The sequence below is a fragment of the Neofelis nebulosa genome, chromosome 15 (assembly GCF_028018385.1).
Source record: "Neofelis nebulosa isolate mNeoNeb1 chromosome 15, mNeoNeb1.pri, whole genome shotgun sequence".
Lineage (NCBI taxonomy): Eukaryota > Metazoa > Chordata > Mammalia > Carnivora > Felidae > Neofelis > Neofelis nebulosa.
In genome coordinates, this window is record NC_080796.1 from 32,203,093 (window position 1) to 32,229,233 (window position 26,141).

General features: G+C 40.1%; 1 protein-coding gene across 6 annotated transcripts in view; it reads right to left on the reverse strand.

Moving 5' to 3' along the window:
• The window catches only part of RGSL1 (regulator of G protein signaling like 1), a 112,188-nt gene that overhangs the window by 70,128 nt on the left and 15,919 nt on the right, over positions 1–26,141 (reverse strand). For all 6 annotated transcript variants that reach the window (XR_009253989.1, XM_058700504.1, XM_058700503.1 and 3 more), the window contains 4 exons: positions 24,941–25,920; positions 13,894–13,956; positions 13,040–13,262; positions 9,167–9,274 (listed from right to left, as the gene is read on the reverse strand). Coding sequence is in view for 5 of the 6 variants with exons in the window: in XM_058700504.1 (XP_058556487.1) it covers positions 9,167–9,274; positions 13,040–13,262; positions 13,894–13,956; positions 24,941–25,920 (1,374 nt within the window). In the remaining variant the exon portion in view is untranslated. The remainder of the gene's footprint in view (positions 1–9,166; positions 9,275–13,039; positions 13,263–13,893; positions 13,957–24,940; positions 25,921–26,141) is intronic.

Below are 26,141 nucleotides of genomic sequence, written 5' to 3' on the forward strand. Positions count from 1 at the left end.
CCTGACTTTCTGGAGGGTTTAAAAAGAGACATTAAGAAAGAATGCTGTATTTTGTCAATGCCTTTTCTGCATCGATTGACAGGATCATATGGTTCTTTTCTTTTCTTTTACTAATGTCATGTATCACATTGATTGATTTGCGAATGTTGAACCAGGTCTGCAGCCCAGGAATGAATCCCACTTGATCATAGTGAATAATTCCTTTTGTATGCTGTTGAATTCGATTTGCTAGTATCTTGTGGAGAATTTTTGCATCCGTATTCATCAGGGATATTGGTCTGTAGTTCTCTTGTTTTGCTGCGTCTCTGTCTGGTTTGGGAATCAAAGTAATGCTAGCTTCATAGAATGAGTCTGGAAGTTTTCCTTCTCTTTCTATTTTTTGGAATAGCTTGAGAAGGATAGGTATTATCTCTGCTTTAAATGTCTAGTAGAATTCCCCAGGGAAGCCATCTGGTCCTGGACTCTTATTTGTTGGGAGAATTTTGATAACTGATTCAATTTCTTCGCTGGTTATGGGTCTGTTCAAGTTTTCTATTTGTTCCTGTTTTGGAAGTGTGTGGGTGCTTAGGAATTTGTCCATTTCTTCCAGGTTGCCCAGTTTGTTGGCATATAAATTTTCATAGTATTCCCTGATAATTGCTTATATTTCTGAGGGATTTTCATTCATGAATTTATCTAGTTGAGTCATCTCCCTTTTCTTTTTGAGAAGCCTGGCTAGAAGTTTATCAATTTTGTTTAATTTTTCAAAAAAACATCTCTTGGTTTCATTGATCTGCTCTACAGTTGTTTTTTTTTTTTTAGATTTTATATTGTTTATTTCTTCTCTGATCTTTATGATTTCTCTTCTTCTGCTGGATTTGGGGTGTCTTTGCTGTTCTTATATTTCCTTTAGGTGTGCTGTTAGATTTTGTATTTGGGATTTTTCTTGTTTCTTAAGAATGGCCTGGATTGCAATGTATTTTCCTCTCAGGACTGCCTTCGCTGCATCCCAACGCATTTGTATTCTTATATTTTCATTTTCATTTGTTTCCATATATTTTTCAATTTCTTCTCTAATTGCCTGGTTGACCCATTCATTCTTTAGTAAAGTGTTCTTTAACCTCCATGGTTTTGGAGGTTTTCCAGACCCTTTCCTGTGGTTGATTTCAAGTTTCATATCATTGCAGTCTGCAAATGTGCATGATATGATCTCAATTCTTTTATACTTATGAAGGGCTGTTTTGTGACCCAGTATGTGATCTATCTTGGAGAATGTTCCATGTGCACTTGAGAAGAAAGTATATTCTGTTGCTTTGGGATGCAGAGTTCTAAATATATCTGTCAAGTCCATCCGATCCAATGTATCATTCAGGGCCCTTGTTTCTTTATTGATCCTGTGTCTAGATGATCTATCCATTGTTGTAAGTGGAGTATTACCACATTCTTATCAATAAGGTTGCTTATGTTTGTGATTAATTTTTTTATATATTTGGGGGCTCCCATATTCAGCACATAGACATTCATAATTGTTAGCTCTTCCTAATGGATAGACCCTGTAATTATTATATAATGCCCTTCTTCATCTCTTGTTACAGCCTTTAATTTAAAATCTAGTTTGTCTGATATAAGTGTGGCTACTCCAGCTTTCTTTTGACTTCCAGTAGCATGATAAATAGTTCTCCATCCCCTCACTTTCAATCTGAAGGTGTCCTCAGGTCTAAAATGAGTCTCTTGTAGACAGCAAATAGATGGGTCTTGGGTTTTTTTTTTTTTATCCATTCTGATACCCTATGTCTTTTGGCTGGAGCATTTAGCCCATTTACATTCAGTGTTATTATTGAAAGATATGGGTTTAGAGTCATTGTAATGTCTGTAGGTTTAGTCTTGTAGTGATGTCTCTGGTACTTTGTAGTCCTTGCAACATTTCACTCACAGAATCCCCCTTAGGATCTCTTGTAGGGCTGGTTTACTGGTGATGAATTCCTTCAGTTTTTGTTTGTTTGGGAAAACCTTTATCTCTCCTTCTATTCTGAATGACAGACTTGCTGGATAAATGATTCTCGGCTGCATATTTTTTTCTGTTCAACACATTGAAGATTTCCTGCCATTCCTTTCTGGCCTGCCAAGTTTCAGTAACTAGATCTGCCACTAGTTTTATGGGTCTTTGTAAGTTACAGGCTGTTTTATCCCTAGCTGCTTTCGGAATTTTCTCTTTATTCTTGTATTTTGCCAGTTTCACTATGATATGTCATGCAGAAGATTGATTCATGTTACTTCTGCAGGGAGTTCTCTGTGCCTCTTGGATTTCGATGCCTTTTTCCTTCCCCAGATCAGGGAAGTTCTCAGCTATGATTTGTTCGAGTACACCTTCAGCCCCTTTCTCTCTCTTCTTCTTCTTCTGGAATTCCTATAATATGGATATTGTTCCGTTTGATTGCATCACTTAGTTCTCTAATTCTCCCCTTACACTCCTGCACTGTTTTATCTCTCTTTTTCTCAGCTTCCTCTTTTTCCATAATTTTATCTTCTTATCCACCTATTTTCTCCTCTGCCTCTTCAATCCGTGCTATGGCTGCCTCCATTTTATTTTGCATCTCATTTATAGCATTTTTTAGCTCATGGCTATTTCTTAGCCCCTTGATCTCTGCTGTCCTCTATTCATTTTTCAAGCCCAGCAATTAATTTTAGGACTATTATTCTAAATTCTTGTTCCATTATATTGCTTAAATCGGTTTTGATCATTTCGTTAGCTGTCGCTACTTCCTGGAGTTTCTTTTGAGAATTCTTCCATTTTGTCATTTTGGGTAATCCCTGGGGTGGCTCCAAACTGCAGGGCACTTCCCCTGTGCTGTCTGGAGTAACTTGTGTTGGTGGGTAGGACCAAAGTTAAACCCGATGTCTGCCCCCCAGCCCACCGCTGGGGCCACAGTCAGACTGGTGTGTACCTTATCTTCCCCCCTCCCAGGGGCAGGACTCATTGTGGAGTGGTGTGGCCCCTGTCTGGGCTACTTGCACACTGCCAGGCTTGTGGTGCTGCTTTGATGGGATCTGGCATATTAGCCAGGGTGGATCCGCAAGGTGCACAGGGGCAGGACGGGCAGGCTTAGCTCTCTTTGCCATCAGTGGTCTCTTGTGGGAGGGGCCCTGCAGCACCGGGAGGGAGACAGACTCGTCGGAGGGATGGATCCACAGAAGCACCGTGTTGGGCGTTTGTGTGGTGCAAGCAAGTTTGTTGACAGGAACTGGTTTCCTTTGGGATTACGGCTGGGGGATGGGAGAGGGAGATGGCGCTTGCCCTCACCTCTCTTCCCCCACCGAGCTCTGTCCTTCTGGGACTCAACAACTCTCCCTCCTGGTGTCCTCTCGCCCTCCCGAGTCTCGGAAAGCAACGCTGTTGACCTTTAACATTTCAGATGTTAAGTCCCGCTGGCTGTCAGAACTCATGGAGTCCTGCCCCTCCACTTTTTCAAGCCAGACTTCCGGGGCTCTGCCTTGCTGGGCGGGCTGCCGCTCCACCACCCTGGCTCCCTCCTGCCAGTCCTCGTAGTGCACACTGCCTCTCCGCCCTTTCTACTCTCTTCCATGGGCCTCTTGTCTACGCTTGGCTCCAGAGAGTCTGTTCTGCTAGTCTTCTGGTGGTTTTCTGGGTTATTCAGGCAGATGTGGGTGGAATCTAAGTGATCAGTTGGATGAGGTGAACCCAGGGTCCTACTACACCACCATCTTCCCCTCTGAGTCCTCTCAGCTTTTTAAAAAAGTTTATTTATTTATTTTGATACAGAGAGATAGAGAGAGAGAGTGAGCATGAACAGAGAAGGGGCAGAGGGAGAGAGAAGTTCCAAGCAGGCTATGCATTGTCAGCACGGAGCCTAACCTGGGGTTCAATCCCTTGACCCTGGGATCATGACCTAAGCTGAAATCAAGAGTCAGATGCTTAACCAACTGAACCACCCAGGCACTCCAATCATCACTGGCTTTGGTTTACAGTGAGAGATGTGCAACTATTCCTCTCACCTGAATGCTTAAAGACCATTGTAGGGTTATTAATTGGCCTAATTTCAATATTGTTGTGTCTCAGGGAATAAGGGGCCCCAAGAAGAGGGAGAAAGATGAGGGAATGGTCAATCATTAGGAGTAGTCAAAACACACACAACACTCATCAGTTAAGTTTGCCATTTTATATGAGTGAGGTTTGTGGTACCCCAAAACACTTAACAACAGTAACATCAAAGATCATTGATCATAGATCACCATAACAAATAAAATAATACTAAAAATGTTTAAATATTTTAAGAATTACCAAAATGTGACATACACAAAGTGAGCAAAAACTGTTGGAAAAATGGTGCCAATAGACTTGTTCAAAATAGGGTTGCCATAACATTCAGTATATAAAAATGCAATATCTGCAAACATAATGAAATGAAGCACAATAAAATGAGTTACACCTGTGTTAGAAAACTGACCCTAAGTTTCTATGGGTAGGCAAAACACAGAATCGCCAATATAATATTGAATGAGAAAAACAGAAGACTAACATTGACTGACTTCAGGATTTACTATAAAAAAACTTATTGTAAAGCAACAGTAACCAAGACAATGGGGTATTGGTGAAAATAGATCAATGGAAGAGAACAGAGAGCCCAGAAATAGACCCACATGAATAAAACCAACTGATCTTTGACAAAAGAGCAAAGGCAGTAGAATGCAGCAAAGATAGTCTTTTCAACAAATAGCACAGAAACTGCTGAACATCCGCATGCAAAAAAAAAAAAAAAAAATCAGTGCAGACAGACACCTTATACCCTTCACAAAAATGAACTCAAAATGAATCATAGACCTAAATGTAAAATGCAAAAATTTTAGACTCCTAGAAGATAACATAGGAAAAATCTAGACAATTTTGGATTTGGCAATGACTCTTTAGATACAATAGCAAAGACATAATCCTTGAAAGAAAGAATTGATAAGATGTACTTCATCCAAATTAAATACTTCTGGTCTATGAACAACAATTAGAATACTAGAGAAAGCAAGAGAACACTTACAAAGTAACATATCTCATAAAGAACTGTTGTTCAAAATATTAAAAAAACTCTTAAAATTCAACAATAAAGAAACAAACAAACTTATTAACAAATGAGCCAAAAACCTTAACAGACACCTCAGCAAAGGAGTATATACATAGAAAATAGCATTTGAAAAGATGCTTCACATTGTATATCATCAGGAAAAAGCAAATTAAGCAACAGTGAAATACCCCTAAACACCTATTAAAGTGGCCCAAATTTGCAAAATTGACAACTCCAAATGATGATTGGGGATGTGAAGCAACATAAATTCTCTTTCATTACTGGTGGGAATGCAAAATTGTACAACCACTTTGGAAGACAGTTTGGCAATTCTAAATAAAACTGAACATACTATTATTGTGAGATCCAGCAATTGTGCTTCTCGGTATTAACCCAAAAGAATTAAAAACTTATGACCACACAGAAACCTGTATATGGATGCTTATAGCAGCTTTATTCATAATTGCCAAACCTTGAAAGCAACCAAGATATCCTTCAGTAGATGGACGGATAAATAAACTCTGGTACATTTAACCAATGAAATATTACTTAGTTCTAAGAAGAGATGGGCTATCAAGGAAAAATTAGACATGGAGGAAGCTTAAATGTATATTTGCCATGTATATGTATATATACCATGTATATATACCATGTATATTATCATGTGAAAGAAGACAATATTATATTATTTCAATTTATATGATATTCTGGAAAAGGCAAAACTATGGAGTCAGTAAAAATATGAATGGTTGCCAGGGGTTGGCAGTATGGAGAGGTATGAATATGTGGAGCTTATTAGGACTTTTAGCACACAGAGGTTTTTTAGGGCAGTGAAAATACTCTGTAGGATATGATAACGATGAATACATGTCATTATACATTTTTCAAACTCATAGAATGTACAACACCAAGAGTAAACCCTAAGGTAAACTATGGATTTGGGTGATTATAATTTGTTAATGTAAGTTTATCAATTTTAACAAATGTAGCACTCTGATGGGGCATGTTGATGATGTGAGAGTGCAAGTGTTGGGGAAGAGGGCATATGAGAATCTCTGTACATCCTTCTTAATTTTTCTGTGAACCAAAAACTACTCTAAACAAATAAAGTCTTTTTTTAAAAAGCATACTGGGAAAGGGGTACCTGGGTGGCTCAGCTGGTTAAGCATCCAACTCAGTCTCAGCTCAGGTCATGATCTTGCAGTTCGTAAGTTCGAGCCCCGCATTGGCTCTGTGCTGACAGCATGGAGCCTGCCTGCTTGGGATTCTCTCTCTCCCTCTCTGCCCCTCCTCTCTCTCTCTCTCTCTCTCTCTGTATCTCACAACAAATAAACTTAAAAAAATAATCATTTAAAAAAATTAAATTTCTCTTTTAAAAAAAGAGTACTGCGAGCAAGGAAGTCTGAGGAAGACACATGTGGATGGATCTATGAGAGTAAGCATAAAGAATGAAAATCTTTGTGTTGTGTCTTTTTATTTTTTTATTTATTTTTTTTATTTTTAAAAAATTTTTAATGTTTATTTATTTTTGAGACAGAGAGAGACTGAGCATGAATGGGGGAGGGTCAGAGAGAGGGAGACACAGAATCTGAAACAGGCTCCAGGCTCTGAGCTGTCAGCACAGAGCCCAACGCGGGGCTTGAACTCACGGACCGAGAGATCATAACCTGAGCCGAAGTCGGCTGCTTAACCGACTGAGCCACCCAGGCGCCCTTGTGTTGTGTCTTTTTAAAAGTTTATTTATTTATTTTGAGAGACATAGTGTGTGTGAGCACAAGTGGAGGAGGGGCAGAGAGGGAGAGAGAGAATACCAAGCAGGCTTCATGCTGTCAGCGCAGAGCACAATGTGGGGCTTGAACTTATGAATGATGAGATCATGACCTGAGCCGATGTCAGGAGTCAGACACTCGACCAACTGAGCCACCAGGCACCCCTGTATTGTGTCCTAAAGCCCACTAATAAACAACCACTGTGAAAGAGGCACTAAACAACCAAGTAGACAGAATGACTTGCACAGTGATGTCAGCAAATTTCTGCCATAATCCACCTTAGTGCTGGCACAATGAACTCATGAACAGAGTAGCTAGATGTCAGGGATAGAGGTTGTGTATGGAATCAGTGGCATAGGCCCCACACTCACCAAAGCTGATTTAGTTACCATTGCTGCCAAATGTTCAACTTGTCAGCAACAGACACAAATGTTAAGCCCAAGTATTTCAACAACCCTTATAGAAAACTAACCACCCACTTGGTGGCAAGTTGATAACACTGGATCACTTCTATTCTGGCAAGGGCATCAATTCATCTTGACTCAAACTGACAAGAATTCCTACTTACAAGGTCTCAGTCAGCATTGCTATCAGGGGGCTTACAAGATCCCTGAATGAGATCCCACATAACATTGCCTCTGACCAAGGGATACACTTACATCCCAGGGGGTTGACAACAGACATTTGGTGATAGGATCCACTAGTTCTATCAACTATGAGAGCTGCTGGCCTGGTAGAGCAACAGAACTGTTTTTTGAAGGTGTAGCTGTGAAACCAGCTTGGATATGATCTTAGGAAATGGGACATCAACTTCTAGGATAAACTGAAGACCATTATAAGTTGTTGTGTCTCCAGTAAGTAGAATACACATGTGTGGAGGAAAAGGATAAAGGTAGTAGTAATCCATTTACCATCAGTATAAGTGATTTAACTAGGGAAATTTCTAATCCTTATAACTTTAGGTTCTGGGGTCTAGACCAGAGCTGTCCAATAGAAATACAACGTGAATCACACATATAATTTTAAATTTCCTAGGAGTCACATTAAAAAGAATAAAAGAAAAAGGATGAAATTAATTTTAATTTTATGTACTTTATGTACCTATTCGTATCAGACACATTTCAAGTGTTCAATGGCCACATGATGCTAGTAGCTCCTGTACTGGACAGTGCCAGTCTAGAGATCCAGGTTCCCAGAGCGGGAATGCTTCTACTAGGGACCCAGAAGGCACTTAATCACTTTAAGCTCCTTAGGCCAAGAAGCTAGCAGGCAAGCAAAGAAGTTACTGTACTGACAGGGTAATTGACTATCATCAGGGTCATCAGTAACAGAGCAGGGGCAGAGAATTCATTAGGCAGTCTTGGTATTCTGCTGCCCAATTTTGGTGATTAATTGTCAAGTGCAGCAACCACAGCCTGAGAGGTCATGATGACCAGGGGCTCAGGTCCCTCAGAGATGACAAGGATGACATGGAGGTCATCATTCTTGGTAAGCTCCCCAAGATCAGCAGAGATGCTAGCTGAGAATAAAGGGACTCTAGTTTGGGTGGCAGGGGAGGAAAAGAGGAGTACTTGTTGTTGTCTCCAGACAAGCTGTAGTAGTGTGAGTCAGCCCTTCTAGTATAAGCTCCCTGGGAAAAGGAACTAACTAGAATCCTGGAATATCTGTTCCAAGATGGGGTGAAATTTCTATACAAAGCAAGTGGACAGTAGAGGGTGGTGTGACGCATAGCTCAGATCCCCCTTTTAGGACCAAAGCACTCACTTCCCCAGCTGTCTGAGGTGTTGGCTGCAGAGAGCTGATAGTTGAGGGCCCCTCTGGTTATTGTCTCAGCCAAAGGGTGCTGACTGAGGTTATAGCCTCCCCACAGGCAGCCAAATCTCTTTTGAGTCAATTAGAAAGGAAAAACAAACAAACAAACAAATAAAAAATCCCTATTTCAGTGAGGGACTACTCCAAAGGGCCATCTTAGCTTTAGAGCTTCATCTATGGGATCTGCTGAGGCCTACTGTAACTGCCCTGCACTTCAGCATCTACCTTCACCAATTTTGCTTTCTTCATTTCTTTAAAGGTGTTATGACTAAGAACATACACCAACAAACCTCCTTCCATGCATCTCCAACTCCAAGAAATTTGTTAGAGGACACATGTGCATTATGTAAAACACCAGGGTGATAACCAGGTAAGAAGGTAGGAATTAACAGTTTTCATCACCACCCCCATTCATTTATAACTGCATGCCAGTTTCATGATGCCCTTTGGTGGCTGTGTAGGAGAGAAAAAGACATGGTTATGCTTCTTGAGGTTGGAGACTCTCAAACCTATCTCTGAGTTGTAAACACTTACCTACTTTAGGTGCTTTTTCACAATATATTTTATAGTCATCACTGATCTTCTGTATGGCCACCTTTGGATACTTATAGCAGAGTTCCCCAAAGGACATTTTCTCTAGGTCTGTTAAGTAGGAAAGAAAGGTATAGAGTCTGATTGCCCACTCTAGCTCAAAGATTTATACACTTTTTATTGAAGGTATTACCTTTAAAATGCTAGTTAAGTAGGACAATAGTATTTTCTTTTTTTATGTTAACAGTTTAATTGAGGAACACAGGAAATGATGATTGGTCTAATTTATTTTACTATCTGTGCCCCTTCTGGTATAGAGCTGATAGAAAAAAATTTTTAAATATGAAATTTATTGTCAAATTGGTTTCCATACAACACCCAGTACTCATCCCAAAAGGTGCCCTCCTCAGTACTCATCACCCACCCTCCCTTCCTCCCAACCCTCCATCAACCCTCAGTTTGTTCTCAGTTTTTAAAAGTCTCTTATGCTTTGGCTCTCTCCCTCTCTAACCTCTTTTTTTTTTTTTTTTACAATAGTGTTTTAATGAAATGTTTACACAAGGAATACAAGTTCCCCAGGCCAAATTAGAAGTAAGGAAATATCATCTTCTCTCCTCTCTAGACTGAAAGGATTCTTCCCTTCTTAGGGACACCTGACCCATGGAGATTTCCTGCCTGAGGGATACTAGGGTAACTGAGATATGACTTTGAAGTAAGTACTAATTGTTAACAGATATACAAGACGTAATTCATCCAAATGAGTATTGATCCCTTCAAAGCAGCCATGTGTTGTGAGAAAGAATTACAAATGTATTTCAAACATTCTACCATTGCTTCAAAGAATTTGGCACACTTAGGGATGGTATATTTCAAATAACGTGCTAGGACCTTTCTCTTTCTTGGCTCTGCCTTTGGGAATTACTTTAAGAATTAACAGCTCACATGTCTGAATATCATTAACAGTTGCAAATCATTGTCCCTTGAGAGTAAATTATTTTTTCTATAAATAGGCATACACCATTTCTAGTCATGCATAGTGAATTGAGAGGAAATACCTCTTTTGTATCCAAAATCAGATGAGACAGGAAGACTGAGACATCAAGGAAGTTTTAATCATGTACTGGGCAATAGATGCACATTAGCAGCACCTTGCTTCCTACCAACATGAAAACACTCAATCATGTTGTGAGTTTTGAGATTTAAAGTAAGTCTAATCTCACATAGTTCTCCAGGAACTCTCTTAAGGCAGTCCAGTGTTTTCCGAAGGTTATAAAGGTGGAATCTAGAAGGAATACTGGGGTGTGGACTCACAAATGTCGGTTGTCCTTATGTCAGTGTTGTCACTGTCATCATTATCATCTATCAGCCAGGGGACTATGGCTGTAAGTTGTAAGCACAGTATATCATTCCTGCAATAGATTCAGGTTTCTAGTTGTGGGCCAATCCCTCCCTTGCTGACCAACCTTGGACAAGTCTTCCCACTTCTCAGAGACTCATTTTCTCCATATGAAAGCTGAAAGTATTCTAGTTCTGGTGCTCTGTGAGTTTATGGTGCAGCCTGAGTGGAGGCATTAGCCCACCTGGGAGTCAGGGCTCTGGGTTTGGCAAATGTACAGGAGCCCTTCATCAGGGCCTTGCATTTCAAAAAAGAGACTTGCATTTCAAAAAAGCAGTGGTGGAAGAAGTCATGATGTGTTCTGGGGGAGAGGGAAGAGGAATCACCATGGAGAGTACTTCTCACTCTTCTTAGCCATCCCTGGCACTCCAAGACCACCAAAGGAATGCCTATTGCTCAGTATGTGTATGGTGATATTTATCAGCCATCCTTTCTTCCACTTTTTTCTTGATTTCTGAGATACATTATGGAATGTTCAGGATTTAGAAAGAAGGTAAAACTATGATATGAAACAGAGGGCTTGTTCATGCTAGATTTAAATAATTCATGCCCAAACATGGCTCTGAGAGGCAAGAATTTTGTATATGGAGTGCACATCAAAGTTTTATAAGAGTTGAATATTACATTTTTTAGTGTAATCTAACAATTACTACTTATTGAATGCTTGCTTGCTGTGTAAAAGCATTGCCTTCAATCCCCTCAACAATCCTACCAAATAGGGGCCATTATCTCCACTCCTTAGTTGGCAAAATGAGTCTCAAAGAGATAAATAACTTGTCCAGGCTCACAGAGCAAGGGAATTATGGAATTGAATTTCCAAAGTTTTTGCTTACTATTACTGAAAAGAATCTATTCAAAGTCCCCCACACCCACCCCCAAAGCCAGGCTTACAGACAAAACTCACAGGTGTTTGTACTTGGCTCTGTTTGTTTTTCTAGGTCATGGTGCCCTCCATTCTCAGGAAGTAGACCCCACCTACAAAATATTCTTCTCTAGCCAGACCACAACCCACATCCCACACAAGTCCCAGACGAAGCCCCTCAAAAAGCCTGCCACCTCCTGCTCTCCCTAAGAGTTGACCCCCTTCCCACAAGCCCACCATGGGTGCAGCTGAAACCCTCTCACATCCTTAAAACCTTTAAAAGGCCCAGCCCAACAGAAGCTCAGTGCTGACATCTGTCTTGATGTGTGGCCCCTCTCCCTTGGAGAGTAAATAAACTCTGTCCTGCTTATTGTTCTACTCTTTGTGCAATTCTTTGCTGCCCACATCACCAGCCACCCTGCTGTGTTTTGAAAAGTGTAGGTCATGTGGTGCCACTGAGGGAGGCTCAGTGGGTTCAGCGTCTGACTCGTGATTTCAGCTTAGGTCTCAGGTCATGATCCCAGGATCTTGGGATTTAGCCCTGCGTCAGGCTCCTTGCTAAGCATGGAGACTGCTGAAGTTTCTCTCTCTTTCTCTCTCTCTTCCTCTCTTCCCCCTCCCCTACTCTCTCTCTCTAAAAAAAGTGTAGGTCATGAATCAACACCATGTCAAAAAATTGTCATCACCAGGTTTTACAAAACTAAATAGAACAAAATATTCTAATATAGTATATTATAGTATATCATCTTATATAATAAGGGTAAGTATTGCTTTGAGAAAGTATTTTCCACATATATGCACGCACATATATGCAAGTATATGTTCCCTGAAGTCAAATGTATTTATTGCGGATCGAAGTTTGAGAAATACTGCAGAATCCTGATGGCCTCAGCATAGATAATTAAAGCAGTTTGTTCAACTTTGATATTAATGGCTAACATTATTGGACTTTTACTATTGCCAACCATTGTGGTAGTAGCTTTCATAGATGACATTGGGTCATCTTCACAACAAACCTATTACTATTAGTCCCATTTTAAAGACAAGAAAACGGGATTAAAGAGAGGTTAAACATATTGCTAAAGTTTACAGTCACTAGCAGAGTTAGGATATAACCCAGACCTCTGGGACAGTGGAGACTTGTGCTCCTAACCACTCCTCTTCACTGCCTGAGTGGGCTGCTGTGTTATGTTAGGAGAGGGGAGTAGCTATTAAAAATATATTCACAGAATTTCTTGGACATGACTCTGAAGGAGGTGTGGTAAGGTGGAACATGCTTATCAGACGTAAAAAAAAATGAGGTATTTTATAACTGAGGTGATGCTTTGCTGACTCGCCAAACTTGAGTGCTCTGGGTCCCTTCAGGGTTAGTAGAGGCCAGTCAGTCAGTAAGATCCTGGCTCTGCCACTTACTGTGTGACCTTGGGAAAGTCACTTATCTTCTCTGTGCCTCAGTTACTCAGTATTTACCTCACAGGTTATTTGAATATCAAATGGGGTAATCTTTGCATTGCACAGTACTGATGTACAGGAAATAATCACTAAATGTTAAATATTAATATTTTGAAGTTGTCTATATGTTAGGGCAAAAAAAAAAAATTATGATGACTGCCCTTACCTGCTTGAAGCACCGGAGACTTTAGTTCTACCTGAAGAGACCCGCCTTGTCTCAGGTCCTCAGTAGCTATCTTTTGCCACTGCAGAGAATCCATTTTCTCCATGTTAGCCAGACCCTGGCTTAGCTCCAGGGATTCCTCACACCTCTTATAAAGAAGAATGTTCTCTTCTTTGCTTATAGATCCTTTTTTATGCCATTTGTCTCTGATGAACTTGGTCTGAGTCTAAGAGAAGGGAATGGGGGCAGATAGCATTTGCTATAGAAACTAGACCAGAAGCAAGATTTGTAATAGCCCAGCCCTCCCGTGCCTCCTTGTCAGGTAAACTTATGCTGATTGCTTTCATTTTGTTAAGAACCATTGCTCCTTTACACGGCAGCCCCTACCCTCTTCTAATGAAACCCATTTATACAAGGGAGAAATTCTATACGAATGTGACTTGTTCAAAGTCAGCTATTGCACTTGAGTCTTTTTCCTTGAGAGACCATGTCAACTCCCAGCTGCCTCTGGGAGAAATAAAAGTTTCCTTTACTTTGACAAGTAAGGCTTTTTTTTTTTATTTTTTTTTAACGTTTATTTATTTTTTGAGACAGAGAGAGACAGAGCATGAACGGGGGAGGGTCAGAGAGAGAGAGGGAGACACAGAATCTGAAACAGGCTCCAGGCTCTGAGCTGTCAGCACAGAGCCTGATGCGGGGCTTGAACTCACGAACCGTGTGATCATGACCTGAGCTGAAGTCGGACGCTTAACCGACTGAGCCACCCAGGCGCCCCCAAGTAAGGCTTTTAAGAGAGAAGTCGTTCTTTTTTCTTCCTAGAACCTCTTGATTCCTCCCCAACTCAAAGTCCCTCCTACTGTAAAAATGAGAAACCAGTAGTCCTCTTCATCCAGGAATTCATCATACCAGGGACTGAGCATCTGAAATCCAAACAGGACAACAACATTATGAGGTGATGCACAGCTTGCTGCATCTCTCATGCGAGTGTTCATGTGGGAGAAGAGCAGGCTACAGATTCTGGATTCTCTAATATGGAGATATAATCTAACAGTGAACATTAGCCATGACCAACCAGGAGGCAACCTTTATCTCTCTGAATATGGCAGCTTGTGCAGTCTTTCTCTGAATCTCAAAAAATGGTACTTGATATTTACTTAAGAAAATATATAATTTGGAGGGGCAAGATGGTGGAACAGCTTGGATGCTTTTTTTTGCATCTCTTATCGATGAAATACAGCCAGATCAACACTAAACCATCCTATACACCTAGAAAACATACTTGAGGATTAACACAATAATCTGCACAAACCTGAACCCTAGAACTCAGCAGGTACGTGGCATGGAGAGGTGAACTGGGAAAGAGAGAAGCCACAGAGGGCAGGGAGCTGTTTTTGCTTGTGGAGAGAGGATGAAGATGGGGGAAGGGAGTACAGGAAAAGCACCCCCCACCCCGTGCCAAAAGCAGCTGAAGAGAAAGTGGAAAAGCGGAAACAGCTACAGGGACTGAACAAAAAAGGGAGAAAGGAGGAAGGAGAGGGTTTAAATTCCATTAAGACTCTATAAACAGGGGGAGAGCAGAGTCTGAAACTCCACAGCTCTATACCTGGCAGTGCTCTGGAGGGAAGGGTGAATCCCCAGGAGCAAAAAGCAAGGCCCAAGGAGTCCTTGGGCCAAATGGGGAGAGGCGGTTCCCCTGCTGGGAGGACATTTGGTAGAGGCTCTGCAGCCACCCCACAAGGAAAGATCCCAGTGGACCCTGGAGAACAGCCATGTTCCATGGTGCTGAAACAAGGATGTTAAGGGTGAAGCCTGGTGCCAGATGTGTGTTGTAATTTACCATATCTCTGAACTGCTGCTGCTACATGATCACATGAACTTTTTCTGGGGTGGCTGGCACCTAGCCACAGTCTCTGGGCATTGGCAGCAGCATGGTCCCATGAACATTCCTGGGGGTAGGCGGGCACTCAGCCACTGCTCAGTGAGACCCTCCCCCAGAAGGTCTGAGTGGGTCAAAGCCTCAGTCCCACAGAAGTGATGGGTTGGGAAACACAGCCACATCTGAGATAAAACTCAGGAGGGAGGGGACACCTGGCAACCTGATGGCTTGGTCACGGACAGTGTAAAAGCGGTAGTGGATGGAAGCCAGAGACAAAGGACAGGTGTGCGATTGCTGATCAAGGAGAACAGAGTCCCGATACTAGAGACTGGGTAACTGGGTGACACCATTTTCACCCCTCCCATGAATGCACATACATACCTACAAGTGCCACAGCAATCCAACCAGTAAGCTAAGCAGCGCCATCTAGTGGAGAATGGAGATATTACACTAAGCCCTGCCCAACTGAGCCAACCTCACTATTCAGAAACACCACAAGTTTCTCTGCCTGCTTAGTTTATGGACTATAAAGTGCTTTGTACTTTGACTTCTAGGGGAAACTGATGTAATTTGAATTGTATTTCAGTCTGTTTGCTGGTCTGTCTATTCAATTTTTTTTCTTTTTCTTTTCCTTTATTATTCTTGAATATGGAAAAAGAAAAAAATATTTTTATTTTCAATTTTTATTAAAAATATTTTTCTTGGAGCGCCTGGGTGGCTCAGTCGGTTAAGCAGCTGACTTCGGCTGAGGTCATGATCTCGTGGTCCGTGAGTTCGAGCCCCGCGTCAGGCTCTGTGCTGACAGCTCAGAGCCTGGAGCCTGTTTCGGATTCTGTGTCTCCCTCTCTCTGACCCTCCCCTGCTCATGCTCTGTCTCTCCCTGTCTCAAAAATAAAACGTAAAAAATAAATAAATAAATAAATATATTTTTCTTTAATTTTTTTCTGCTATATATTTTTTTGTAAATTTTTCAAATTATATTTTACTTCCACCATTTCATTTTATTCTATTTCATTGTATTCATTTTTTCAAATTTTCAAATGTTGTCCCTTTTTCTTCATTTCTTTTTTTTCAAATTTTCAAACGTTGCCTTTTTTCTTTTTTTTCTTTCTTTTTCTCATTTCTTTTTTTTCTTTTTCTTTATCTTTTCTAATTTTTCCCTTTTTTCTCATCTCTATCAAACTCCTTTTAACAACCAGACCAAAACATACCTAGGATAGCATCGTTTATTTGATTTTTTGTGTGTTGTTTTTAATATTTTAATTTTAATTTTTTAACTTATTATTTCCTTTTCTTCCTTCAAAATGATGAAATGAAGGAATTCACCCCAAAAGAAAAAGCAGGAAGAAATGACAGCCAGGGACTTAATCAACACAGATACAAGCAAGATATCTGAACCAGAATTTAGAATCACGATAATAAGAATATTAGCTGGGTTTTAAAACAGATTAGAATCTCTTTCTGTGAGATAAAAGAAGTAAAAGCTAGTCAGGATGAAATAAAAAATGATATAACTGAGCTGCAATCTCGAATGGATGCCATGGCATCAAGGATGGATGTGGCAGGGCAGCGAATCAGGAATATAAAGGACAAATTTATGGAGAATAATGAAGCAGAAAAAAAAGGGAGACTCAGGCAAAAAAGCGCTATTTAAGAAATAGATAAATCAGTGACTCATTAAAAAGGAACAACATCAGAATCATAGGTATCCCAGGAGATGAAGAGAGAGAAAAAGGGGTAGAAGGGTTATGTGAGCAAATCACAGTGGAAACTTTCCTAACCTGGGGAAAGACACAGACATCAAAATCCAGGAAGCACAGAGGACACCCATTAGATTAAAACAAACAAACAAAAAAAAAAAAAACCTGACCATCAACAAGGCATATCATAGTCAAATTCACAAAATACTCAAGCAAGGAAAGATTCGTGAAAGCAGCAAGGGAAAAAAGTCCTTAACCTACAAGGGAAGACAGATCAGGTTTGCAGCAGACCTATCCACAGAAACCTGGCAGGTCAGAAAGGAGTGGCAGGATATATTCAATGTGCTGAATGAGAAAAATATGCAGCCAAGAATTCTTTATCCATCAAGGCTGTCATTCAAAATAGGAGAGATTAAAATTTTCCCAAACAAAAATGAAAGGAGTTTGTGACCACTAAACCAGCCCTGCAAGAAAATTTAAGGGGGACTCTCTGAAGGGAGAAAAGATGAAAAAACAAAACAAAGCAAAACAAAAAAAAAAGCAACAAAGACTAGAAAGGACCAGAGAACACCACCAGAAACTCCAACTCTACAGGCAACATATGGCAATAAACTCATATCTTTCAGTACCCATTCTAAACGTCAGTGGACTAAGTGCTCCAATCAAAAGACATAGGGTAACAGAATGGATAAGAAAACAAGATCCATCTATATGCTGTTTACAAGAGACCCACTTTAGAACTAAAGACACCTTCAGATTGAAAGTAAGGGCATGGAGAACCATCTATCATGCTAATGGTCAACAAAAGAAAGCCAAAGTATCCATACTTATACAATCTAGACCTTAAAATAAAGACTGTAACAAGAGATGAAGAAGGGCATTACATCATAATTTTAGACCAAGACCTAACCATTGTAAACATTTATGGTCCAAATGTGAGAGCACCCAAATATATAAATCAATTAATCACAAACATAAAGAAACTCATTGATAATAATACCATAATAGTAGACTTCAACACCCCACTTACCACAATGGACAGATCATCTAAACAGAAAATCAAGAAGGAAACAATGTTTTGAATGACACACTGGACCATATGGACTTGACAGATATATTAAGAACATTTCATCCTAGAGCAGCAGAATACACATTCTTCTCCAGTGCACATGGAACGTTCTCCAGAATAGATTACATACTGGGACACAGATCAGCCCTCAACAGGTACAAAAAAGATTGGGATCAGGGCGCCTGGGTGGCACAGTCGGTTAAGCGTCCGACTTCAGCCAGGTCACGATCTTGCGGTCCGTGAGTTCGAGCCCCGCGTCAGGCTCTGGGCTGACGGCTCGGAGCCTGGAGCCTGTTTCCGATTCTGTGTCTCCCTCTCTCTCTCTGCCCCTCCCCCATTTATGCTCTGTCTCTCTCTGTCCCCAAAATAAATAAAAAACGTTGAAAAAAAAAAAAAAAGATTGGGATCATACCATGCATATCTTCAGACCACAATGCTATGAAACTTGAAATCAACCACAAGAAAAAATGTGTAAACATAACAAATACTTGGAGAGTAAAGACCATCCTACTAAACAATGAATGGGCTAACCAAGAAGTTAAAGAGGAAATCAAAAAGTACATGGAAGCCAATGAAAATGATAACACCACAGCCCAAAACTTCTGGAACGCAGCAAAGGCAGCCATAAGAGGGAAATATATAGCAATCCAAGACTTCATAAAGAAGGAAGAAAGGTCTCAGATACACAACCTAAACTTATATCTTACAGAGCTGGAAAAAGAACAGCAAATAAAACCCAAAACCAGCAGAAGACATGAAATAATAAAGATTAGAGCAGAAACCAATGCTATTGAAACCAAAACAAACAAACAAACAAACAAACAAAAAACCAGTAGAACAGATCAATGAAACCAAAAGCTGGTTCTTTGAAAGAATTAACAAAATTGATAAACCCCTAGCCAGTTTCATCAAAAAGAAAAAGGAAAGGACCCAAATAAATAAAATCAAGAATGAAAGAGAAGATCGCTTCTAGGCCTTTTGGCTAAGATCAATGAAAGAGGAGAAATCACAACCAAAACAGCAGAAATAAAAACAATAACAGAATATTATAAGCAATTATGTGCCAATAAAATGGGCAATGTGGAAGAAATGGACAAATTCCTAGAAACATATAAACTACCAAAACTGAAACAGGAAGAAATAGAAAATATGAATGGACCAATAACCAGTAAAGAAATCGAATTTGTAATCAAACATTTCCCAAAAAGCAAGAGTCCAGGGCCAGATGCTTTCTGGGGGAATTCTACCAACATTTAAAAAAGAGTTAACACCTACTCTCTCGAAGCTGTTCCAAAAAATACAAATGGAAGGAAGACTTCCAAACTCTATGAAGCCAGCATTATTACCTTGATTCCAAAACCAGACAAAGACCTCACTAAAAAAGGGGAGCTATAGACCAGTTTTCCTGATGAACATGGATGCAAAAATCATCAACAAGATATTAGCCAACCAGATCCAACAATTCCTTAAAAAAATTATTCACCACGACCAAGTGGGATTTACACCTGGCATGCAAGGCTGGTTCAATATTCGCAAAACAATCAGTGTGAGACATCACATCAATAAAAGAAAGGACAAGAACCACATGATCCTCTCAATAGATATAGAGAAAGCATTTGACAAAATACAGCATCCTTTCTTGATAAAAACCCTTAAGAAAGTGGGGATAGAAGGATCATACCTGAAGATCATAAAAGCCATGTATGAAAGACCCAACACTAATATCATCCTCAATGGGGAAAAAATGAGAGTTTTCACCCTAAGGTCAGGAACAAGATGGGGATGTCCAATCTCACCACTGTTATTCAACATAGTATTGGAAGTCTTAGCCTCAGCAATCAGACAACACAAAGAAATAAAAGGTATCCAAATTGGCCAGGAGGAGGTCAACCTTTCACTCTTCACAGATGACATGATGCTGTATATGGAAAACCCACAAGATTCCACCAAAAAACTGCTAGAACTGATCCATGAATTCAGCAAAGTTGCAGGATATAAAACCAATGCACAGAAATAGGTTGCATTCCCATACACCAATAATGAAGCAACAGAAAGAGAATTCAAGCAATGGATCCCATTTACGATTGCACCAAAAACCATAAAATACCTAGGAATAAATCTAACCAAAGACGTGAAAAATATATACACTGAAAACTACAGAAAGCTTATGAAACAAATTGAAGAAGACACACAAAAAATGGAAAACTATTCCATGCTCCTGGATAGGAAGAACAAATATTGTTAAAATGTTAATATTACCAAAGCAATCTACATAGTCAATGCAATCTCTATCAAAATAACAGCAGCATTCTTCACAGAACTAGAACAAACAATCCTAAATTTGTATGGAATCAGAAGAGACCCCAAACAGCCAAAGCAATCTTGAAAAATAAAAAGAAAACCAAAGCTGGAGATAAAACCAAAGCTGGAGATCCCAGACTTCAAGCTGTATTACAAAGCTGTAATCATCAAGACAGTATGGTACTGGCACAAAAACAGACACTCAGATCAATGGAACAGAATAGAGAGCCCAGAAATGGACCCACAAACGTATGGCCAACTAATTTTTGACAAAGCAGGAAAGAATATCCAATGGAATAAAGACAGTCTGTTCAGCAAGTGGTGCTGGGAAAATTGGACAGTGACATGCAGAAAAATGAATCTGGACCACTTTCTTATACACAAAAGTAAAGTCAAAATGGATGACAGACCTAAATGTAATACAGGAAGTCATCAAAATCCTCGAGGAGAAAGTAGGCAAAAACCTCTTTGACCTTGGCCACAGTAACTTTTTACCTAACACATCTCCAGAGGCAAGGGAAACAAAAGCAAAAATGAACTATTGGGACCTCATCAAAATAAAAAGCTTCTGCACAGTGAAGGAAACAATTAGAAAAACTAAAGGCAACCAACAGAATGGGAGAAGATATTTGCAAATGACATATCAGATAAAAGGTTAGTATACACAATCTATAAAGAACTTATCAAACTCAATACCCAAAAAACAATCCAGTGAAGACATGGGCAAAAGACATGAATAGACACTTCACCAGAGAAGACATCCAGATGGCCAACCGACACATGAAAAAAATGCTCAACATCACTCATCATCAGGGAAATACAAATCAAAATCACAATGAGATACCACCTCACACCTGTCAGAATGGCTAACATTAACAAATCAGGCCACAACAGATGTTGGCAAGGATGCGGAGAAAGAGGATCTCTTTTGCACTGCTGGTGGGAATGCAAAATGGTCCGACCACTCTGGAAAACAGTATGGAGGTTCCTCAAAAAATTAAAAATAGAACTACCCTATGACCCAGCAATTGCACTACTAGTTATTTATCCAAGGGATACAGGTGTGCTGTTTTGAAGGGGCACATGCACCCCAATGTTTATAGCAGCACTATCAGCAATAGCCAAAGTATGGAAAGAGCCTAAATGTCCATCGATGAATGAATGGATGCGGAAGATGTGGTATACATGTATATACATGAGGAGTTTAAGATACAAAACAGATGAACATAAGAAAGGGAAGCAAAATTAATATAAAAACAGGGAGGGGGGGAAACATAAGAGACTCTTAAATATGTAGAATAAACAGAGAGTTGCTGGAGGAGTTGTGGGAGGGGGGATGGACTAAATGGGTAATGGGCATTAATGAATCTACTCCGGAAATCATTGTTGTACTATATGCTAACTAACTTGGATGTAAATTTAAAAATAAATTAATTTAAAAATTTTTTTAGGGGCGCCTGGGTGGCGCAGTCGGTTAAGCGTCCGACTTCAGCCAGGTCACGATCTTGCCGTCGGTGAGTTCGAGCCCCGCGTCAGGCTCTGGGCTGATGGCTCGGAGCCTGGAGCCTGTTTCCGATTCTGTGTCTCCCTCTCTCTCTGCCCCTCCCCCGTTCATGCTCTGTCTCTCTCTGTCCCGAAAATAAATTAAAAACGTTGAAAAAAAATTTTTAAAAAAAAATTTTTTTTTTAAACTGGAAAAAAAGAAATCTTCACATTTCCTTGTTCTTTTCTGAATAAATTACCATCTCATCTGATTCTCAAATGGTCCTGAGAACAAAACATCTTCTTTTGAAGTGTCTTCTCCTCATATTTCCCGTTTGAAGACCCTACCCACCTGTGCAGAATATTTCATTAAATTAAAAGAAACAAACAAAAAACAGTAACAACAAAAAAACCTATAAGTCAGTGTTCAACTAGGTTTATTTGGCTGTACTCTCACCTTCATTCATTAATTTATGTGACAAATAGTTTCTGAGGGTCTCCTATCTGTAAGGCATTGTGAAAATGACTGAGAATATACAGATCAATATGCTACAAGCATTGTTCCCAAGGAGCTCATCTTCTAGCATGATGAATAGCATAGGATAGCATGCTACAATATAGGTGTGAACAAAGTTCTCTGGGAGCAGAGAGGCAGGAACATTTTTTTTCTTTTCTTTTGAGTCCAGGAAATCCAGAAAGATTTCATAAAGGCAAAGAAACTTAAAAAGGAATTTGCATTTTGCAGGATAAGTAGGAACTTACCATAGGGAAGTTGAGTAAAGGACATTCCAGGCAGTTGGAAGAACTTAAGCAAAGGCACAGAGATTGGAAAGGACATGTTTGAAAATGGTAAGTACTCTAGCATCACTAAGCTGTAGCATCCTTCAAAGAGTACAGGGGTGGGGCAGTGGCAAAGGATAAGGCAGAGAAGATTGGATGGGACTACCCACTCGAATGCCTTAAGCAGTCTAGGCATTATTTTGCAGGGAATGGGTCACCAATAATAATTTTTAAATGATGTAATATTGTCTTTACAAACTGCTCCAGTCATGCTGCCAAAAGGTGAGTCTAAGAATACAAGTTTTAGTAATTTCATCAGATCTCCTGGGTTCCTGGGAAACAGGAGTGAAGTATATTCCTGAGAAAATTATGCTCTGTGATTGAATACTAGCAATACATAATGTAATATGAGGTGACTGACCAATGGATAAGCTCTAAATATATATGTTAAATATGAATAATAAACATGTGTGAAATGAGTACCCTATTAAAATCCCTTCCATCTTAAAAGATTTATGAATCTAAAAACTGGTGAATAAGTGATCTAATTGGTATCTTAGCAAACAATGTTTAATAGGGCACTTTCCATTAGAAGAAATAATCAGATGTGCAGCAAAAAAATAGGAAAAAGTAAAAACATACTAAAACAATATCTAAACCTATAATTACCTTTTAAAATTTGACCTACTATTATATATTTTTTCTATATATTTTTTTGTTAGAATATATTAGGGTTTCCTTTAGAATTCAGTTTGTTCATCACTTGGTAAACTCTCCTGTCCCATCCTAAAAGCAGTACATAAAGGGATCAATAGTACATATTTCCCAGTGTCTGTAGAACTCCTTACTCCCGTCATCTTCAGCACCTGCTCGCAATCCTCTCCTCTCTGGTTAAAGCAAAGGCAATTTTTAAGCTTATGCTCTGTCTTCCAAGTTCACATCCACTTCTCTACCTATGTCCTTTTATAGTATAGTATCCTTTTTTTTTCTTTTTAATTTTTTTTAACGTTTATTTATTTTTGAGACAGAGAGAGACAGAGCATGAATGGGGGAGGGTCAGAGAGAGGGAGACACAGAATCTGAAACAGGCTCCAGGCTCTGAGCTGTCAGCACAGAGCCCGATGCGGGGCTTGAACTCACGGACCGCGAGATCATGACCTGAGCTGAAGTCGGCCGCTTAACCGACTGAGCCACCCAGGCGCCCCTAGTATAGTATCCTTAATGTATCTATAAACTTATTAAATCCACAAATGCAATTACAAAATATGATTTTTTTCCCAGTTTTCATTTTATATATGAGGACAAAGAGACCTAGGGATATTGAAGGATTTAGACTTGGAGTTTGTTCAATACCACATAGCCAAACAGTGACAGACCCAGGACTCTAAAAACCTTTCCTAGACTGTGTCTCCACATCAGTGAGTCAGAAGTCAGGAAATAGACATATCAGTGGGCATGCTATCAGCACTTCACAAAGGTTTATTGGATAATTGGAGGATGGTTGAAGAGCTGGATGAAAATCAGAATTCTCATAGAAACTAGTTGTCTCCAACTAGAAAAGATAGTCCTGGTCAAGGACAAAAGAGGGGCCATTGTCAACTGGAACTTATTGGTTCAGCAGATGTCTGTGGAGCATGAATGCTATCAACACTATCAAGCACTGGATACAATACACTAAGGTACTCTTCTAGATGCTGGGAAGACAGTACTAGTGAAACAGATAAAAACTTCTGCCCTCATAGGGAGAAAGAAAATAAGCAAAATAAGTTTATGTATATAATATATGCATACATGTACATTTTAAGGATTATATGTGTATTATACAGACACTCATACAATGATGTATGTATGTATGTATGTATGTAAGATGGATGGATCTAGGTAATAATAAGTGCTAAGGAGAAAAGTATAATGGGAATGGGGTGAAATTTTATATGAAGTGGATAAGGAAGGCCTCACTGAGATGACTTGAGAAAACAGCTGAAGGAGTGGGGGCTCATCTGCGTGAACATCTGCACATTATACACAGTGGGAGCACCACCATTGAGCTGACAGTGTGTCTGGAATGCCGGAGTGATGAGCACAGAAGCAGTGGAAGATGAAGCTAGAGAGGGGAGGTAGAGGAGAGATTATGTAGGCCTTGTCATTTTGGCAAGGACTTTGGATTTTACTGAAGACAGAAAGCCATCTGTTTTCAAGGTCCTCACTCACTTCCTTTTACTTATTTTCAGTTAAATTACACAATTTATGTTTCTGCAGATTCACCATGGCCAGTTGAAATGAGCCTGCTTAGGATCAAGGACAGATCCATAGGCATCGGTTAGGAGGCCACTGTAGTAATCCAGGTGACGCTGGATGTGACGTGGGCAAGCGTGGTTGTAACACAGAAGGGGAGGAATGCCAGATTCTAGATATATTTTTAAGATTGAGCCAACAGGATTCACCAATAGACTACACGTGGGTATGAGACAGAAAGGTAAGTCTTGGGTGATATCAAGATTTTTTAAAGGATTTTTGGCTTGTTCTTGGGAACTTGCATAGCTTTTTCCTAAGAGATCAACCAACTCTTCAATATGTGAAGAGTGATGTGAGTAATTATATCATTAACTTAACCAGCATAGATGACCAGATAGGAATTTTGTTCAGTCAGACATAATCTTCCAGATACTAAACCATTTCTGTCAGGTAAGGCCTACCTTGCAGATCTCCCTCTGGGCTCTGGAAATCCAGGGGTTTACATCCCCAGAAGGCAGCATCTCCTTCAGGCCTTCAATGGTTTGGGATTTTAGTGGTAGGCATGGACCAATCTGTTCATTCAGGTAGAGTTCACAAATTCTGTTGCCCAGCATGTGCTGAAAGACAGTATTCCCAGTCTTCCTGTTACTTAACAGGACACTGAGGAAATGGTGCAGGTCCTGCCAGAGGTCCAGGAGTTGGATCTCCACTTTCAAATTCTGCTTTTTCAGGTAGTGCCGGAAGGGACGCCCTGCACAGTCATCAGCACACAAGGCCCAGTGGGTGTACCCTAAGGAAATGCTTTGTTTGATGACTTTCTTGATTGTCATCTGGGGGCAGTGATTGATGCTAGGGGTGACAGTCCTCATGTGTGTAGAGAACGTTGTCTCAAAGAGGCCCTCCATGTGGAGGTGGCTCTTGGATTTCTTCTTCATGTTAGACTTCCCGGCACAGAGAATATCCTTTTCCTGGGAACTGATTATTCTCTCCTTTGAAGACGTCACTTTCAAGGAGGGCATTTGTGTATATTTGTATTTGTATGTGTCCTTAACTTGAGAACACATCTCCTGGAGGGGCATAATGTTGGTTTCTGGTTTGGTATCTATTTCCAGAGTAGAGCCATGGTCTGTCAACTGCCACATCCTCCTCTTGGTCGTCTTGCTTGAGTACCGCTTCTGGGGGTAGTGGCACTTCTTGATGCTCATGTTTACAGGGAGTTCTCCTATGTGAGTACAGCAAACACTGCATAGGCGAGTCTCATATTCCTGCAGCAGACCTTGGCATGATTCCACTTTGGCCATAATCGTCCTGGCATGGGTGTAAAAGTTGGGGAGCCAATAGCTCTGAAGTTTGAACAGAGCCACTTTCTGCATGTGGCTCAAAATCTCCCTCCTGGTGGTTGATTGGTTGGGATGCCAGATGGATAGGTTCAGAAGGGACTCTGGAAATAATAGAAAGACACGAAGGATGAAAATGATCTAGTGGTAGTGATGATAATGATGTTGGGAGAGGTTTTTTGAAGTTTTCCAAATGTTGTTATGTATAGCATTTCATTTGTTCTTCATGCAACCCTGGTGTATGGACAGGACAAATACATAGTAAACACATTTTAGGGATTTTCTCAGGGAATGGTGACCCCTTTCTCTGATTACCTTCCCTTTC